This window comes from Pholcus phalangioides, unplaced genomic scaffold (genome assembly GCF_987345545.1).
Source record: "Pholcus phalangioides strain wild (caught in Gottingen) unplaced genomic scaffold, Ppha-v1.0 ptg000022l_1, whole genome shotgun sequence".
NCBI classification, from domain to species: Eukaryota; Metazoa; Arthropoda; class Arachnida; order Araneae; family Pholcidae; genus Pholcus; species Pholcus phalangioides.
In genome coordinates, this window is record NW_028301615.1 from 36533254 (window position 1) to 36553063 (window position 19810).

General features: G+C 37.1%; 2 protein-coding genes across 4 annotated transcripts in view; one reads left to right on the plus strand and one right to left on the minus strand.

Moving 5' to 3' along the window:
- The first annotated feature begins 14136 nt into the window (after positions 1–14136).
- Positions 14137–14634, plus strand: LOC149070281 (uncharacterized). The gene has a single exon (XM_089249310.1). It carries the CDS (start codon positions 14137–14139, stop codon positions 14632–14634), a length of 498 nt encoding a protein of 165 aa, XP_089105436.1.
- Positions 14635–16563: 1929 nt separating this feature from the next.
- Positions 16564–19810, minus strand: part of SCCRO4 (DCN1-like protein SCCRO4) — a 36106-nt gene continuing 32859 nt past the window's right edge. For all 3 annotated transcript variants that reach the window (XM_089249673.1, XM_089249674.1, XM_089249675.1), the window contains 2 exons: positions 18285–18387; positions 16564–17115 (listed from right to left, as the gene is read on the minus strand). In XM_089249673.1, coding sequence (XP_089105799.1) covers positions 17060–17115; positions 18285–18387 — 159 coding nt within the window. In that variant the 3' untranslated portion in view covers positions 16564–17059. The remainder of the gene's footprint in view (positions 17116–18284; positions 18388–19810) is intronic.

The following is a 19810-nucleotide window of genomic DNA, read 5'->3' on the forward strand; positions in this document are numbered from 1 at the left end:
AGTTGATTCTCTCCTCGCTGGTTTTCTTTCTCAAGTTCATCTCGGCAGTAATGTCCAGAAAGTCTTTCTAGGATGTATTGTAGGCCAGAAAAATTAAGATCTTTCATTAAATTAGTGCTGTTTTTTCATCGCAATTGCAGTATTTTTAAACCATGCTCCAGTTCATAGATTATGTTTCGGAAGTGTTGTGCGGTTAGTCTCTCTGATTTTTTATGTTTTTGGAAATGATTTTTTTTTAATTGTCAAATGAGAGAAAAATAAGATAAAAATTTCTATATTCTATAGATTGGAATCATTCTGTATGGTATATGTATTTTTGTAATCTCCAAAAGTGATTTGAAATATGCACACTTTCTTCTCTGTAACAGTAAAGAAAAACAAAACATTGGTTTGAAGAGTTTATTTGTAATTGAAAAGGGGAAACATCTAAGCTTCGAACATGTATTTGAAAATGTTTGATTTTGTCATGAACTTATTTGAAGCATGAAAGCTATCATAATTAAGAAACAACCGACCAGATGGTTAATGTAAATCTTCATGAAGAATCAAGACTTTTTGCTTCAAGTTTCCAAATTACTCTAATTCTAAAGCTTGATATATTTATTGCTTTCGGTCTGAAAGACTTGTGGGTATTATCATCATGAATTGAGAGAACATTGTTGAGGAAATTTTACCGGCAAATGTATGCTGTTGCACTGCATAGTGAATGTGTGCATGGTTCATGAAATCTCAAAACAGTATTCTGTAATAGTAATAGTTTTAAAGGAAAAAAAGGCCTTTCTCGTATGTGTGACCTTTATGCTGTTCGACACGAATTTTGGACTTGAAAATAATGTGACCTTAACCTCTGAGCTTCACTCTGTTAATTGTCTTGTGGAGATCGAGTTCTGTGCACCTCGTTCATTTTTGACGGCATAGATAGTTTTTTAAGCGGCAAAAACAAAAAAAAGATGTATAAATAAAACAAAATGAAGCAATTACGGGAAGTTCTCACGTGCGTTCCTTCATATACATATTGAAAAAAAGGCTTTTTACCCGTCATTTATGGCATTGCGAAAGGCATTATGTATATATATTTTTAAACCAAAGGTGACGGGATGCATAATATATATATATGAGTAAATAATATATATATAATTTAGATATATAAAGAAGAAGAAAAAGTTTACGAGTAGAATTGCACACTATGCAGTATTTTAGTCATTTCAGAGTGTAAAGATTACCATTACACGTTTTTTTAGTCATGAAATGTTTTTTACACTAGCCAAGTAGAAAGTTCCACTTATTTTATTGATTGTCCGTTACCAGTGTTTTAAGGTTATGTTGTATATTTGTGTACAGGGAAGTTAACTAAAGAAGATATATATTTATCCAGAGATTTTTCTTTTTTGTTTATATCAGTCCATCCAGGGAGTGATGTTCCCTTTTATACATATATATATATATCCAATCACATCTGTAATTTTGCATGTACGTGTCAAGTTTCCATGGTCGACAAAGTTGACACACTTCATTCAGAGAGACATTATTTCTTTCGTTCTTTTTTCTTTCTTTTCTCAGAAACTGTAGAAACTCTCTTCTCAGATAATGCCTTAACAGAAACATTTTGCACTTAGGTATACCATGGAATATCAATTAAGCTTTTCTATACGAGTCAAAACATGAAAAAACACAAAATTAAGGTGAATGATACACACACCTCTCTGGTTTATGCCATTGCGAAATAATAATTTTTTTAGTTGAGCACTTGCGCACTATGCAGGCACCACATCAGCACCTGAAATGCTACGAAGAAAAACAAAAACAAAAAAAAAAGTAACTATTTTGTACTTGCCCTCGTCTTCCATCTGTAGTTGTTTATTCGTGACCAGGAAGAATATTACTCTGCCGCTGTAAGTTGATTCTATTTCTCCCGATTTCCCCTTGTTTTGTTGTTGAATTTTAATGACTTTTTCTGGAAATATTTTCTGATGACAAAGTTAGTAAACATTTTTTGTTGAGGGAGAAATCCGCAGAAGGCGTTAGGATATTAGTTTTGGATAAAATTTTGTAGAGAAAAGTCAATTTTGATTCTTGAAATTCTAAGCATAAAATACATCATAATAAATAAAAGCATGAGAGGAAAAACTGCACCATACTGATTAATACAATAAGATTTTTTCTGTGGCCATATATATTAGGCGAGCTGAATGTGCATGAAATTTAAATACTTGCTATTTATTTGGCTTTAAGAATAATCTGACACGCCACAACATCTTCAGTTTATTATTACAGTCAATATTAATACCCATTATTCACAAGCTTCTTGCCATATTACGGATTTGGACAGTTGACTGCTTGTAGTTATCTAATACAGACGTGCCAACTTCTGAAGTCCGGAAATCCAGAGATTCTTCTGGGATAGAGAAGTTTCCCCCACTTTCTGGTTGCCATAACCCAGATCAAAAAGTTCATTCATTTTTGTGGAAAAAAAACCGATTAATAAAAGTGCTCCCCCCCCAGGTAGGTCCGGTGTACTTCTTTGAGCAGAATATAATAATGTGAAACATTTTCTGCTCAATTTTTATGTCTTATTTTCAATACAACCGTATCATTCAATCATTTTCCATGTGGTCGGTACACCACAGTGACTGCACCCATAGAGTTCCCGAGTTCCCATAGATCACAGCAATTACCATACCCTACTATCAGTAATACCATGTTAGTATAGCATCAAAAATAAAAAAAATCTAATTGGTTTCCATTTTGAGGTTTTGGACAGTGAAGAGTTCCCAGTTAACTACTATTCCTTTTTAAAATAAAATTAATTTATAATTAAGTGAATTTAAATAGGCTCTAATAGTTGTAGAACTGCTGTCAGAGCTGCAACTTGAAACAAAAAATTTACTCAGTCACCAGGGGTCAGAGTATATTTTGGCACCCCCTCCCATAATTTTGAATGGAAAAACAGTAAACTCAGTGGTGGAGCACCAGACCTCCCTCCCTTTGCACTCTACTAGTTGCCACTTTGCCTGCTGTGAGAAGAGGGTGGCATGATACTATGACAACTATGAGAAACTACTCGTTAAAATATTAAATTGGAAAAATTGGTTGCTGTTTCTTTCAACCATTTAAAGTCGTCTCTAGTAGTAAAGTACTCAAAATGGTCAAAACTGATATCAACCAGGACAGTTGAATCAGATTTTGTGCATGGTCAGAACCGCACTTGGTCGAAGTGAATGCAACCGTTTTTAAAAAAATCACATTTTGATGCTTGTTAAAAGTAAAAACCGATCTTAATTTTAAATTTAATATGAAAGAAAACAGTTAAAACTATATATATATTACTACATCAGTTTAAGACCATTTCAACAGTTTCAACCAGTTTTGAGCACTTTTAGCCAGTGGCATGGACAAAACCAATTACAACCCTAAATAAAAAGTCAATAAAGCAGGGCCTTAGCGGCCAAGAATTGGCACTTAGCTAACAGATTGAGTGCAATGAGCAGCCAAAACCATCTGGTGGGAAATAACCGGCTTTTTCAAGTTCTTAATACTTTTTACCATAAAAATCAGTATGCATTACAATTGTTTTGTGTACAAGAGAGAATGTATTAATTATTTTGTAAATTATGTAATATTTTTTATACTCAAATTAATACTCTATTCTATTATAAAAGTAATTCATTTTAAATTATGACTGTGGTTTTTTTTTATTAGAAAATTATAACTAAGCACATCCTGGGAATATGCTGATTCTTTTGCAATTAAAAATCAAAAAATTGTTTTTAAATCTTATTTGATATTATCTCGCAATCAATGAGGTGAAGAAATAAGCCTTAAAATTATGTAATCAAACAATAATTCATGAATTTTCTTCCATTTCTTCCACTGTCTCGGAAGAAGTAGGTTTCTTCCGCAAAAAAAAAAACCAACCGAGACGTAGCGAAATCAGTTGAAATAGAAAATCTTTACCTTTCTTAGAAATTAAAACTGCAGGATATCATGAGGGATCCTCGATTTGTCAGATTTGAGTATTTCCAGTATCAAGTCCTTGTTGCATTGTTTAATTTTTTTTTTTTTTTAATTTTTTTTCCTGCGCTTCTTCCGATCTATGCAACATGTTAAACATAATGTTGTTGTTGTTATTATTCGAATTATTCAGATTTTGCTGTTAATCATTGTTTCAGTTTTACCAAACTTGTATTCATTTTTTTACTTAATTGCATCTAACTATGCAAGTTATATGTTCAGCAGAATGTAGTTTTAAAAAAAAACTACAGAAGTTGTTTTTCTTTTTCTTTTTCCATGTTTCCCAAAGTACTTTATATTTTTTTTGAACATTATATATATATACATAGAAGGAAAACTTGCATATATATATAGACCGTATTTCTAGCTGGCAATATTTATGTAAAGCGAGAAAACGGTGCTGTTGGTTGTGCCTTGGCTAGCGATTAGAAGTCAATTCCAGTGCATACATGAACATGGTGACGAGTTCTTGTTAGGAGGAAAAACAAAAAAAGGTGTTATTAGATTTGTTAACTAGCCTCGCGCTGTACTGTATGTAGGCGATTAATCTCAGGTTTTAACCATTATAGAGTTTCTCTCAGAATTTATCATGAAGAATAATATATATAGTTGCCTATAAAAAATATAATATAGGTCTGACAAGTTCTCTAAAACTTTTAATTACGTACCTTCACTGCTCTGTAAAGAGACTTTTACTTTAAGACTGTACATCACTTTGCAAATTAAAAACAATATTGAAAGATATTCATGTTGGTGCCATGTTTCATTTTTTCAATTCTCAGTATGGAAATGTTTTTGATTTTTCTTTCCGAGGCACAGTGTGTGTAAGAAAATTGCAATAAACAGAAAACTGTGGAGATTTATTTAAATACACACAAGATGTGCGTATATTGAGTTTGAATTTAAATATGCATGGCATGTAGCAAAGTATAAAAAATTAGTGTGTCACAAAAGTTTTTCGTAAAAAAAGTTTCCTAGATCATGCTCAAAAATATTTCATGTAGGTCTGCTTATAGTTACCTTAGCACTTAAATGTGTACTTTTCCATGGGCAGAAGAAAGGTTTTATGAACTTTTTTAATGCAATGGATGCTATGGCGCCTTTATCAATGCTTTCCCCAGCTCCACAACAGTTTGGTAATCCTTCCTACCGTGGGACGTTTGGCGGCCCCCTTTATACTTAATTTATAGTGTGAAAAAACGAAAATTATGAGATTCGCCCCAGGGCCGGAACCCTGCCAGCCCCACCCTTGTGGGGGCCATGCTTCCCACTGATTGGGTAAATATAGCCCACACATTATCTACTGGATTGAGATCCAGGCTAGTCCAGACAAGGGCCGCTGTGGTGGTCGAGTGGTCATAGTGACGGACTCGCATCGCGGGGACCCGGGTTCGAGCGCCACAGTGGTGGTCGGCTGAAGTTGGCTTTCTGTGGTTCCCATTTCAAGGCGCAAATGCGAGCCGATCTTCCCGTTAAAAAGTCTCGCCACAGAGAGCAACAGACCTACAAATATTCAGTCATTACACTTCATTCACTTCACTTCTGAGCTATAGATGGCAGGACTGAAAAATCATACACTACCCTAGATACGCGCTTGGACTTCCAGCACAACTCACTAGGTAGTAAATTGCCCATGGCGATAGACCTTAGTTGTGCTCTGTTTGAAAGTCCAAACAAGGCGAGTTGAACTATAAAAGCTACCCAGACCCCTCCCCCACTTCCTCTATGTGTGAGAAAAGGAAATCGAAAATTTAGAGTAAATTTCAAAAAATTCTAGCACCCATGAAAATTCAGAATTTATTTTTGAAATAATTCCAGATATATGGTGGAAATTCAGAATTTATGAAAAATAATTCCAGAATTATATATTTCTAGATGAAAATGCAGATTTCCAGAATTGACGAAAATTCGTAATTTATGAAAGAAATTATTGTTGCCGTAAATGCGGAGACCAGAAACGCGGGGCCCAGTCCGACCGCACCTATCGCACACCCCTAAGGGGAGGCTCTGAAACCACCGCCTTGTATGAGTGAAAAGGTGTATTAGGGCGCTACCCCTTGTTGAAATACACATGTAATTATTTCCCAAATGTAATCAGATTATGCTCATAGTTTTCTGATTATTTTTCACACTCCTATACGACTCGGATGAACATCAAAATGACGTACAAGACGAAGACGCACACTGTGACCTCCAAGGGATTAAACGTACTTTTTTTTAAATTCCATTTTGAATGTTTTTCTATTAAGTAGAAAAAATATTTAAAAAATTGTAATGTATGAAATTTTCATATTCCAATTTTTTTCCTATATTCCCGCTTTTTTTTTTAACTGCGAGAAAATTATGAAAAGCGAAAAACAACACGCTGGTCAGTGGAATAATTGTCTTTCCCACGACCTATAAAATATACAAGTTACCACACAGGTTATCTAGATTATCAAGGTGGTCGTGGACAAGCACGCATTTTTGCACCCTCTTGCAATGGTAAAAGAGAGGTTAAAGGGTGGAATTTGCGTCCTCTCTGGTCACAGACGTGCTTGCTCCTTCCTAGTTGCAGCCGTGGCTTTTCTAATGATATAGCCTATTGTTAAAAATGTCATTCAGCCAATGGATCGCTGTGTTGTCTTCAGATTTCTCGCCATGATGGTCTCATCTCTAGATTTGGCAAAAAAAAGTAATTGTTTGGGAATAGTAGGGCATGGTTTTGTCACACTGCAAAAAAATGAAAAAAACAAACCTCATGCTTGCCTGGTGTGTGATCGCAATACCCCGCATGCTAACCGGTTGCGGTTTTTTTTTTGCAGCTTTTTTAAAACACTAGCAAATTACCGAGTAATGGTTATCACTAATTTTTCAATGTCGTTGTAAACTTTTTTCTCAATCAAGGATGTTTATGGTTTAATAAATGCCTTTCTACAACCTTGTTGTTGAAATTTGATGTCTATCTTGCTTAGATTTCAAGATAGCATGAAAGTTCCAAAATTTTCCACCAGGTGGCGTTCTAATCTTTCTTATCGTTTGGCGCTTACTCGTATTGCTATACCACTACGCTATTTTTATGATTCTATATGCCACATTTCAGGAGTTATTCAAGATTATTGAAAATAACGCTTCAAGAGCGTTTACACGAGATTGAGGGCAACTTGCTGAATTGGAAGTATTGTGGTTAAGAGATAGGTCACCAGTGTCGTCTTAAGGCATGGGCCCACCCGGGCACGGCCTGGGGGCCTCAAGTGAAGAAGGGGCCTCACAAAATTTAGATCTGGTTGAAGTTTTCAAGAATTTGCCTCGTAAGGCCTCAGAAAAATCACTTGGCTCTGATTGGACAGGCGTCACAAGTGGAATTCCTCCAGGAAGTGTGTCCTTGGCCCTATACTTTATCACTTTTTATCGATACACTCGATAAGCGTATCAATGGGATTGCTAGCAAATTCGCAAGTGACGTGTAACTAATCGTGGTAGTCGGAAATCAAAGCTAAGACGCCTTCATATACGTATATAACGGCGCTTTAATCAAAGCGATAGGGAGTTGCTCTAGACCAGCGGTTCTCAACCTTTTTTGACTCGCGGAGCCCTTTTCAGTATATAATTTCTATGGCGGAACCCTGTTTGACTCGGAGAGCCCTTTTTTGTACATAATTTTTATAGCAGAACCTTGTAGACCTCTCTTATTTACTTATCTACCAAATTTACTGATTCATTTTATTTTCCTCGAGTCACCGCGGAGCCCTTGTGGCTCCGCAGTGCACCGATTGAGAACCGCTGCTCTAGACCAACATAAACATGATTGGAGCATGGGCAAATGAATGGTGTATGAAGTTTAGCGTTGACAAGTGCATGGTCGCTCATTTCGGTTCGAACAACCCACGTTTCTCTTACGAGTTGAATGGTGGCACTATCCTGGATGCAACTAGGGTCACCGAATCGGGAATTCTCATTGACGAGCGACTTAGGTTTTCTGAACATTGTTCAGCCGTGGTAAAAAAATTCGAATAGAATGCTCGGTTTTATTTTCAAAAAATTGTCTTCGCGTTCTCCTGAAGTCATTCTTCCGCTTTTCCGAGGCTTAGTTCGTCCTGGACTGGAGTATGCAGTAAGGTTTTGGGCACCATATCTACAGAGGGACATAGACTTGGTTGAAGTGGATGCAGAGAAGAGCTACGCGGGCCCTTGTTAGCACACGTACAACCTTTCTTTCGACATTACAAGGGGGCGCCAAAATACTTGCTTGCTCCGACTGACCAAGCAGCTATTTGCGGTACTGTCGCAGGGCAAATGCTTCACTTCCCCATGTGGAAATCAGGCCCTGTTCTATGTTCACCAAGTAATGTGGGCAGGGCCGCAACCAGATGATTGAACAGCCAAGCAAGTACATATTCTGGCGTCCCCTTGTAATCAGGGTCACAACTAGGGGGGAGCAGGTGGGTCTCAAATTTTATTCCCAAACCTCTCCTTCAACGTTACAAGGGGGCGCTGAAATGCTCACTTGCTCCGGGTGACCAAGCATTTAGTTGCGTAATGTTGATTGAAGGAGAGGCGAAAAGGTGAAATTTGCCCCCCCCCCCACCCCCAGACCAAATCCGCCTGCTCTCCCTTAGTTGCGGCTCTAAATGTAAGGCCGAGTTATAAGAGAAAAAGATGAAAACATAACTTATTCCAATTTATACATTCCCACTGACCGTTGAATATCAAAAGGCCATCTTTTATGTGGAAAAAGTTTTCCCCCGTTCTGATAATTCCTTTTCTGTTTCCCTTTTTGATTTTACAAATGTGCATACTTCCCATTAATTTAACATTGCATACATGGGACGAAAATAAATAAAACACCTTTTCACGGACACCTCTCAGATGCGGTGAACGCTCTTTTACGGCCAAATAATAATTTCCCGTTGTGTAATAAAAGTATGCATTTCAAACCCCTGATAAACGGTCACCCCACTTTTAAGGGCGATTTTTTTTTTTTTGTCATGTCTATGTCCCCAAAAGGGAGGTTTTACTATATTCAGAATGTGTCAGTGTTTTTGATATCTGCGGGTAGATCTCGTTAGGGCAAATCCGATGATTTCCCCCCCCCCCCCATTGATTTTAGTACCTCTTCTGGTCTGAGCATCAGACTCGCGGCTCACTTTCATAGCGAGTTGTTTGTTTTGCACTCCATCTCCATAGGTTTGTAACGCAAAACATACAACATTGGTATCGTCTGTTAGCTATTCCAATGACAAATCTGGTGATAATTTCATTATGTCATTACCTACTACGCGAAGGTAGGCACAAAGAACGTATTCGCGTCGAAACTTGCGGCCGTGTCTATGATACAGTCCACACAATTTTTCTTCTTGCTCAGAGATAGACGATGGGTCCGCTCTCTTCGATGTATTTATAAGCTAAGACAGAGATGAAGGTTCACGATAATAGAAAATAAGAATATCAAGATGTTTCTTCCCTAAAATTAAAGAGATGGATAGCGTTTGAGTGAGAAAAGCCAGTCCTTATCCAGATCTCCCAACACAGAGAAATTAGGCCTGTCGCATTTGAAATTCAAGCATCATACAACAAGCATAAATACCCGTGTTATCCACTCGGCTCACAAAGTATTAAAGAAACACAAGTGGCGACGAGGCCCATCTTAAAAGTTGGATAGAGTATTCACTCGAAGACTGCAAAAGGTAGGAGAAAAAGTTTTTCATACATCTCTTGACCATGGAAAATTTAGTTGAAGAGTTAATAAGACAGAATCAAGCTCTAATGGAAGCTCTCAAAGAGCAACGAGGCTCAACGTCAACAAACCAAAAAGTGACGGTTTCGTTTGATAAATACGATGAAGCTTAAGAGACTTTCGATTCGTTTATAGAACGTTCCGAGGCGTTTTTAGACATTCAAAATTTCCCAGAAAAACGTGCTGAAGTCTTAATTTGTCGAGCATTTCTGCAAAGCTCTACAACTTGTTGAAAAATTTATTGTCTCCGGACAATCCATCAGAGAAAGAATTCGCCATTTTAAAGAATGTTTTGAAGAACCATTTGAATCCTAAAGCATCGATAATCGACCTATAAATGGTTTATCTTCGGCGCAATCGACCTACACCCGAACGCGTCAAAGAAGGCTCAATCGACACCTAACAAGCAGAAACAAATTTCAGTTGAGGAAAACGAAAATGATGTTTCCATGTTAGGGTTACAGACCGTATTGAGAGGAAAAAGCCTACGATGATGGTTACTGTCAACATAGACAATAAACCAGTGAGTATGGAAGTTGATACTACGGGTGGAACGTATCAGTAATGAGCTTACAGGGATTCAGAAAAATCTCGAAGAAAAAATTTCAACCTACGAATTTAGTATTCCGGACATACAATGGAGAAAAAATTGTTCCAGCGGGATATGTCACTGTTCCATGGAATACGGAAAACGAACGTTGCACTTGAACTTATACTTGGTCAGGGAAAATTTAGACACGATTTTTGGCCGTGAATGGCTATACAAAATCAATCTAGACTGGAACTCTCTTAAGGCTGTGAGGACCGCTAATGACATGGATCTGAAAAAATTGTTGGATGATTATAAAGAGATTTTCGACAACAAATTAGGTGAGGTAAATAACCATGAAAAGTGGAACTAAAGCTAAAACCAGATGTTACCCCAGAGTTTCGTAGAGCGAGAACTGTACGCTTCGCATTAAAAGATCGGGTTGAAGAAAAAATAGACCGGCTTGAAAGAGAAGGCATTATCGAGCGAGTTGAAACTTCAGATTGGGCTACACCAGTTGTTCCCGTGGTGAAACCAGACGGATCCATAAGGTTATGTGCAGATTATTCTGTCACATTAAATCCTAAGCTAGAGGTGCCTCAGCATCCCTTACCAACGTTTGAAGAAATATTCTCATGTTTAAATGGGGGTAAACGATTTTCAAAATTGGATTTCAGTCATGCATATTTGCAAATGAAAGTGCACCCTGACAGTTAACGACTCCTAACCATAAACACTCATAAGGGGTTATACGCCTGTAAAAGATTGATGTACGGCCTAAATGCAGCTCCAGCAATATGGCAGAGGTACATTGATGGGTTATTCCAAGGAATAGGTGGTGTAAAAGTTTTTTATGGATGACGCCAGAGTAACCTGAACGAATGACGAGCCACATCTCAGGGCTTTGGAAAAAATTTTCAAAAAATGTCAGGAGCATGGGCTGAAGTTAAATTTGAAAAAGAGCACATTTTTTCAAAAAGAAATAAATTTCTTAGGTCACAAAATTGATGAAAATGGCCTAAGTGAAACAAATGAGAAAAACTGAAGCAATTTTGAAAGTTCCCGCACCGAAAAACGTTCAAGAAATATAAAGTTTTCTGGGCGTGGTAAATTTCTACGGGAAATTGTGTCCAAATCTGGCAACCATTGCCTATTCTCTCAATGAGCTGACGAAAAAGGACGTTCCGTGGTGTTGATCTAAAAAGTGTGAGACTGCATTCAAGAAGATCAAAAAGGAAATTTGCTCAAAGCGAATCTTGATGCACTATGATTCTACACTACCTCTTACTCTTGCTTCGGATGTTTCTCCAGCGGGAATAGAAACAGTTCTATCACATGTCTTACCAGATGGAACAGAAACATCAATTGCCTTCGCTTCTCGTACGCTGACGAAAACGGAACAGAGATACTCCCAGATTGACAAAGAAGCTTTGACAATTATCTGGGCAGTAAAGAAATTTATGCTTTACTTGAAAGGCCGAAGATTTACTCTCATAACAGATCACAAGCCTTTGGTAGCGATATTCAGCTCGAAGAAAGGTCTACCAGTGTTGACGGCTACTCGACTTCTGCCTTGATCTTACAAGCATATCAGTTCGATATCATCTATCGTAACACACAGAACCATGGTAATGCAGATTGTCGATCCCGATTACCTTTAAAGTCAGAAGACTTACCCCAGTAGCACAACGATATAGTACAATATCTGGACCATATTGTTATATATCGAAATGTCAGAGGAATATCAGATGTCATAACTATGATATAGAACGATCTTGTCCTATATGGTGCAAATTATTTATGATGTTAATTGATCAAGTCTTTAATTTTTCAGCCGAATATGTATTTGATTCCATGTGAATAATCTCTACTTTGAAGGACAACAACTTGGGACAATAAATTATTTTAATATAGTTTGAAAAACATAGATCTATATCGTGAACCTGACAAAGATTTATATCAGATTCTCAATATAGACCTGATATAGATCTATCAAAGAAGACATAGCTCTATGTCCTGAACATGACATACATATATATCGTGAACCTGACAAAGATATATATCAGATACACAATATGCTGATATATCAACATATCGTGTGCATTTAAATGAAAATATTGCCTTCAAATAAAAATTTTGAGAAAATTTAAAGTCGGTACAATTTTTTGTTTGAATGGGAATTAAAAACGTTTGAATGAATAATTTTTCATATGAAATTTTGATTTTAATAGGATTAATTATGTTGATATATCAAAATCATTTCATCAGTTATAATTGAATCCTTAGTCTGTATGTTTTACATCGTAGATATTGGTATTTTAGGAGGAGCAAGAACTTAATCCACCGCAACTTTAATTGCCACTTTATAATTGCACATATTTTTTTAATTTAGAAAAATTTGCTCATTTTTGTTGTATATATGGGTTTTTCTTAAAATTATTTATTATTTATTTTTTTCTTTGATGTTTTTATTTTTTACCATACTTTGAGAATTTTAACTTTTTTGTGTTGCATATTTTTTATTCCGTATTTTTTGTTTTATTAGCATAAATTAATAATTTTAAATAAATAATTAATATACTACACAATACATTAATATGTTTCTTGTGTTTTTTGTATTATATATAATTTTTCAATTATCTGCCTCAAAATGATAAATATGTCTCAATTTTTATTTAGTAATTTTTGTGCATACATGAAAATGAATAAATTTGATTGAAAATACAAGTAAAGAAACCATTACTTGTAAATTGATGTTATAATAACAACAAATAACCAGTGCTGTAGTGGTGGGTTGGTAAGATATGGGGTTAGAGATGGGAAGAGTTCAGGGTATGTGAGTTCAAACCCACCCACCTCCCGAAACTTACACTTTTTTTTTTTAAAATTTCTTCTGAAAAGGCGCCATCTATCGTCCAAAATTTGAAATATTTTAATATATCACATTTACGATATAGATCTATTTATCTCTGACTATGCCTTTTTTAGCCAGAACGATATCGTGGCCTGATATAGATCTATATTGGAAACTGAAATTTTACGATATAGATCTATATCTTTGTGCTACTTGGGTAGTTGTCAAGGACGACATAGAACTCTTCCAGTTGAATCAAATCGAAACACTACCAGTGAAAGCTCAACATTTAGCAAAAGAGACGCAAAATGATGAAGAGTTGGGTCCATTGCTGAGGAAATTGAAATTCGGCGAACCTTTAGTAGGGAAGGAAGCCAAGTACATCTTGCAGGACGGATGTATTATGCATGGCCAAAGAGTTTTTATTCCGAAAAAATTTAGAAATCAAATTTTTGATGAACTCCATCAAGGTCATCGTTAAAATGAAAGCAATTGCTCGATCCTACGTCTACTGGAGGGACATAGAAAAAGCTGCTAAAAACTGTCCAGATTGTTCCAGATTCAAGTTCGATCCGGTAAAAGCAAGGGTACACCATTTGGAATACCCGAGTGCTCCATGGGAAAGAATTCACGTAGATTTCACTGGTCCCATATTCGAGCATATATTTTTGATCGTAATCGATGCTCATTCTAAATGGATGGAAGTATACCCGATGAAATCAACAAACATGTTCAAGACAGTTGAATGCCTACGGGACTGTTTCTCTCGATTTGGACTGCCTTTAGTGTTAGTGAGTGACAATGGTCCTCAGTTCGCATCACACGAATTTGAAATATTCATGAGGAATAACGGAATAAAGCACAAAACGTGTGCTTTCTTCAAACCATCAAACAACGGGCAGGCAGAGCGATACGTTCACACCTTAAAACAATCCCTTCGGGCGATGCAAAGATTTCCCGGAAACATCTACCAAAAAGTAAGTACGTTTCCTGTTGAATTACAGAAAAGCGCCGAATGCGACTACCATGCAAAGCCCAGGAATATTATTCCTAAAAAGAGAAATCCGAACTAGAATAGACTTAGTCTTGCCAAATATCAAGAACAGGGTTCAAGAAAGGATCAGAAATGAGATCACTGACTTCTATGACCGAACTTTCGAGCCAGGCGATTGTGTGGCTGTGCGAGATTACAGATCCGCCAATAACAAGTGGAAATTCGGAACTGTTCTCAACAAAGACGGAGTTCTACACTACACTGCAGATGTAAACTCTTTTCCGACGTCACATCGACCAGATGAGGGCAGCTGGCAATCAAGTTCAGCCAACCTTGTGGTACCCAGAGTTCCAGGCAAATTTTCATCAACTCCTGTCGCTGCTGACTCCGAGGTACAGATTGCTCCAGAAGAACAGATAACTCCGGCAGAGGTCAGTAGCGATCTACCAACACCAGCGATGTCCAGCACTCCCGTTCCTTTGCGACGTTCCCAACGAACCAGGAAAGCTCCTGTCCGGTTGGATCTTTAAATAGCGGGGAGGAATGTGGTGTCCTTATAAGAAATGACTAAAAGAACTGACTAAACTGATAAGAACATACAAGATACAACGCCGCCTAGTGTTGTGTAAGGGGAACTAGTGAGCTCCACCCCGGACATCACAAGTAGATAAGATGTCTAAATGTTCTGCTCCTTCCTCTTTATAAATTCTTCTTATCTATATGTATGTAATCCATCTAAGTCTAACGAATAAATACCCGTGTTATTCACACGGCTCACAAAGTGTTGAAGAAAAACATCAAAATCTTAGACTTCGCATATCGGGAAACGAAGCGGTAACTCGGTACAAGAATTGTGACTGGGAAGGAAAAATCGCATAAGGGTGGCGGGGGAAGAGATGTCTGCACATAGTAAAGGAAGAGGGGGGTAGAGAAAATGACCGGAGGGGGTTCTGAAGGGCGCAATGATGATGATTCCTATGCAGAAGCTTTTTTTTTAGAGAGAGAGAGAAAAAAAAAGGAGAAAACGGACCAATCAGAAGATTGAGCGAAATACAAACTTGTTTGTTCAAATGGCGCACCGCGTTGAGTGGCCTCTCTCTCCTTCGTATCGCTTCTCGAGTAAGTGCGGTGTAGAACAAAAACAATCGTTTTGTCGTCAATCGCTAGTTTCTCATACAGCTTGGTCGCTGCCCTAGGCTGAACATATAGTGAGGCGACCAAGAGGTACGGGAGTGCATAATGGAGACTAGCGACGAAAACAATTGTATTGTTCTAAACCACACATACTCGAGAGGAAGAGAAAGAGGCACTCGACGAAGTGCGGGATTCAACCATGTTTGTTTCCGCCTCGAGGTGGTGATTTTCGCGATCTGCTGATTGGTCCATTTCTCCACTTTTCTCTCCTCCTGCGGAGGCATCATCATGATCACACCCTTACATTTCAGAATCCTCCGGCCATTTTCTCCATCCTCTTTAATATGCGCGGACATCTCTGCCTTCCACCCCATGTATTTTTTCTTCCTAGTCGCAATTCTATAGATTATCTCTTCACTTCACTATAACCTCAGCCTTCACCGTCACCTTCTATCTTGACCCTTGTACCCTAGATAACCTGATGCTTTGTACCCTAGGGCAAGATAGCTTTCTTTACTCGCTCTTTTGTCCACTCACTAACCTGATCCTTTGCTCCTTTGCTCTGTAGGGCAAGATACCTTTCTTCACTCTCTAGGTCACTCTTTTGATCACACTCATGCTTCCATATTCTCTAGATTCCCATGCTCACACAATCTTGACCACTCACTGATCTGCTCTTTTGCTCTCTAGGTTGCTCTTTTGCCAGCTCACCAACCTGGTACTTTGCTCTCTAGGTCACTTTTTAACTGCTCACTAACCTGGTACTTCACTTTCTAGGTCACACCCATGCTTATGCACTTTCTTGGTCACACTTTTGGCCATTCACCGATCTGCTCATTCGCTCTTTCTTTTGCAAGCTCACTGACATGGTCCTTTGCTCTCTAGGTTGAGATGCCACTAGGGTTTTCGCCACTCACTGAAATGGACCTTTGATCTCTAGGATGAGATGATTCCATTGCTAACTAGGCCACTCACTGAAATGGACCTTCGATCTCTAGGATGAGATGATTCCATTGCTAACTAGGCCACTCACTGAAATGGACCTTCGATCTCTAGGATGAGATGATTCCATTGCTAACTAGGCCACTCACTGAAATGGACCTTCGATCTCTAGGATGAGATGATTCCATTGCTAACTAGGCCACTCTTTTGTCACTCTGATCTGCTCCTTTGTTCTCTAGGTTGCTCTTTTGCCCACTCACTTACCTGGACCTACTGACTTGGTCTTTGCTCTTTGATGTGATTTGTAAGATGACTTTCCCCATTCCCTTAATTTGACAAACACAAACAAAATTTTGCAACAATTAAAAAAGTATGCAACATCATCATCATCAAATCTGAACAATCACAGCTGTGAACAGATATTTATTACATCATTTTCTCAACCCATTGTACAAGTAACATCAGAGTGATGTGACAACAATGCCCGCAAAGTGTTTGCTTATTCACAAATTCATTCGAGAAATAACAGGATACAGATATAATATATATATATATAAATATGAACAGTTCTTATGAACACAGTCAGTGGGAATGATGCTGCACACATTAATAATAATATTACGATGAACATGCAATAAAGGAGTTTGCGAAATGAAGTCCAGAGTTTCATAAACTGCCAACGAAAATAATATTTAAAAAAATTGATAAAGCATGTCCACATCGGGAAAGAAATAGAGGCACATCTTTTCTTTTTAATTAATTTTTTTCTTAAATAGCTACGAGTCCATCTTGATAAGTCCCTGCTGAGATTTGGCACACGCCTCAACACCTACGAATGGCAGGCAACATCCAGCGAACCATTCTTCGACCCTCTGAACTTCACTGAGACTGTTTTGATTTTAGCCATTCGACAAATTCATCTAACAACACTGGCCCTAAAAATGAAAAAAAAAAAAAAACACATTTAAAACACATATTTAAATACCACCAAATTATATCAATGTTTATTCTTAGATAAATCTCAAGTTATTAGCACTAGAAGGACCAGGCTGGTCATTTATACCGTTTTCAATCTTCTTGCTCAGTTTTCATAATGAACTCAAGATTCTCTGCTCTACCATTAGGAGTTTGGATGTTTTGGATAAATTCCTTGTTAGAGAAGTTCAATAACTTCTCAAGGAATTTAATTCTTTGCATCAAAGCTTTAATACAGCGCTAATCGGCCCATACCAAAACAATCAATATGGCACTGTACTCTGTAACCTATCCACCAACAACAGGGTCAAACTTTGCTGGGTAACTAGTCATTCAGATAGCTCAGGTAATGAATTGACTAACAGGTTGGTTAGAAGGGGTTCTAGGACTCTGTTCATCAGTCCTGGGTCAGCTTTAGGCATTGATTAGAAATACTGTTTTCAACTCATTCAGAAAAAAACACTACCACGATTGGCTGAACATTGAATGCTCGGTGACAAGCAAGAGATAAATTGCGATTGCCCTAGTTTTAGGCAGAAGGAGAGCCAACAAAAATGATATTTGTAGAGCTGTTGGTCTACTTACTGGTCCCTATACTCTTAAAAGGCATCTTAATGTCATAGGAGTCAGAAGTAAACTCTCACCAGTAGAGGTTGTTTATATAAGGAAGAAACAGCCACTCACTTTCTTTGCGAATGTGAAATGTACTCTGCATATAGGTTTGAGCACTTGGATCATCATTTGATCAAACAATTATTGTTGAGCAAGTTTCACTGTAATTTAAATTAAAATCAAGGGGGGGGGGGAAAGAGGAAATGGTTCTATATATTTTTCCTTCTCATTTTCAAAGGGCTCTTTGGTTCAAAAAAGGATCTTTCAACAACAATAATATACAATGGAGGAAATCTAGTATTGCACAGTTTGGAAACAAGAAGAGATGATATGATATGATGATTTATCTTCATGAGCTGCTCCCATCATTTTGCCTCATTTTAATTTTGATTGTTCATCACCTATGCAAACACGATGTTTAAACAGAGCAGATTATTATAATAGTCACAGATAATGTTCTACATTGTGCCACGATCATTATACACTCAGTTAAGAGGACAGGAAATAAAGAACTTACACGCTCCATCTTCATCGTAATTACTTAAATCGTTCTTGATAATACGGCTGAACTCTAGAACATTACACCACTGATCTTTGTTGATGACTTTATATTTTGATTGCTGCAATGGAGAAATCGTAACTCTTGTATTAATTACTGTCGGTAATTTCATTTTCAAGACTATGACAAATGGAAAAAATATTTTATCAGAACTTGCATTCATAACAATGAAAAAAGATTCTAGATGCAAAAAAAATATTAGCTGTAAATGTCCTGAAACACACAGAATTCCAAACGAAACGTTTTATTTTTTCGGCTAATCTACTATAACTATGTTTATATCCAACACCTGATTTTAGCGGAGGGGGGATCGTTAGTGTTTACCCCCAAAACATTCAAGGATATAGTGTGTCTTATCACATAGAAGCAGATTTATGGTTTTGCCACTCGTGGACTACACAAATTATACTATCCTATTTCCTTCTTGTTGAAGCTAAAAAGCTTAGAGAACCTAAATCAGAATTTTACTAACAACAACAAAAGCTACTATATAAGAGAAAAGACAGCAAGGTCCAATCACGCTATAAAATAACAAAATATGCATAAGATACATTTTCAATGGTAAGAAATTTGTGTGCGGAAGATATGTAACATACTCTGGAACTCTGTGGAATAGGCCTCTCTTGCCTCTATCTTAATTTTTGCACATGTTTATATAATTGAATTTGCATGCACTTATACTAAGTATAATCTCAACTATCCGGCCTCCATATTATCCGACCTAGTCTCTTGGCACCATTACGTCACCAAATCATCAGAGCTGTCACTTTGTTCCCCAATTTGGCAAGATTTACAGAGGAATGCATTAATTTTCATTTTTATACAAGCTAATGGCTATTTATAAGCAAAAAATTACATAATAAATGATAAATAAGAACTCTTTATATAATTTTTGAAACAATATTTATATTCTTGGACTTCCTTTTTCTATAATAAATTTTTAAAACATAAAAATTTGCATTATGTATACATCTAAACATATAAAATAACATGTTCTGGAATTTGAGACTGACTGACTGATTCGACATCACCAAGCTCAAACTGCTGAAGCTATAAACATGAAATTTAGTCAGTCATTTCGTTTCATGAAATTACATAGTAATTTAGTCAGTCATTTCGTTTCATGATGTAAAGACTCATTAAGAAGGGTTTTTCAAAATCCGACCCCTAAGGGGTTCAAAAGGTGGTACCCTTTGTACTACCAAGATGCTTTGCCTTAGATGGCAAATTTAAAAAAAATCTGTCTTAGTTAGTCTTTATGTCACGAAATAAAACAAATGACCAAATTTCATGAATGCTTCAGCAGTTGGGGGCTCTGCATGATTTCTGTTAAAAGGTAACAGAAATCATGCAGAGCTCCAACCGCTGAAGCCTATATTCATGAAATTTGGTCATTTGTTTTAGTGACATAAAGACTAACTAAGATGGATTTTTTTAAAATTTGCCATCTAAGGCAAACATCTTCAACCCATTGCTCCCCTGAA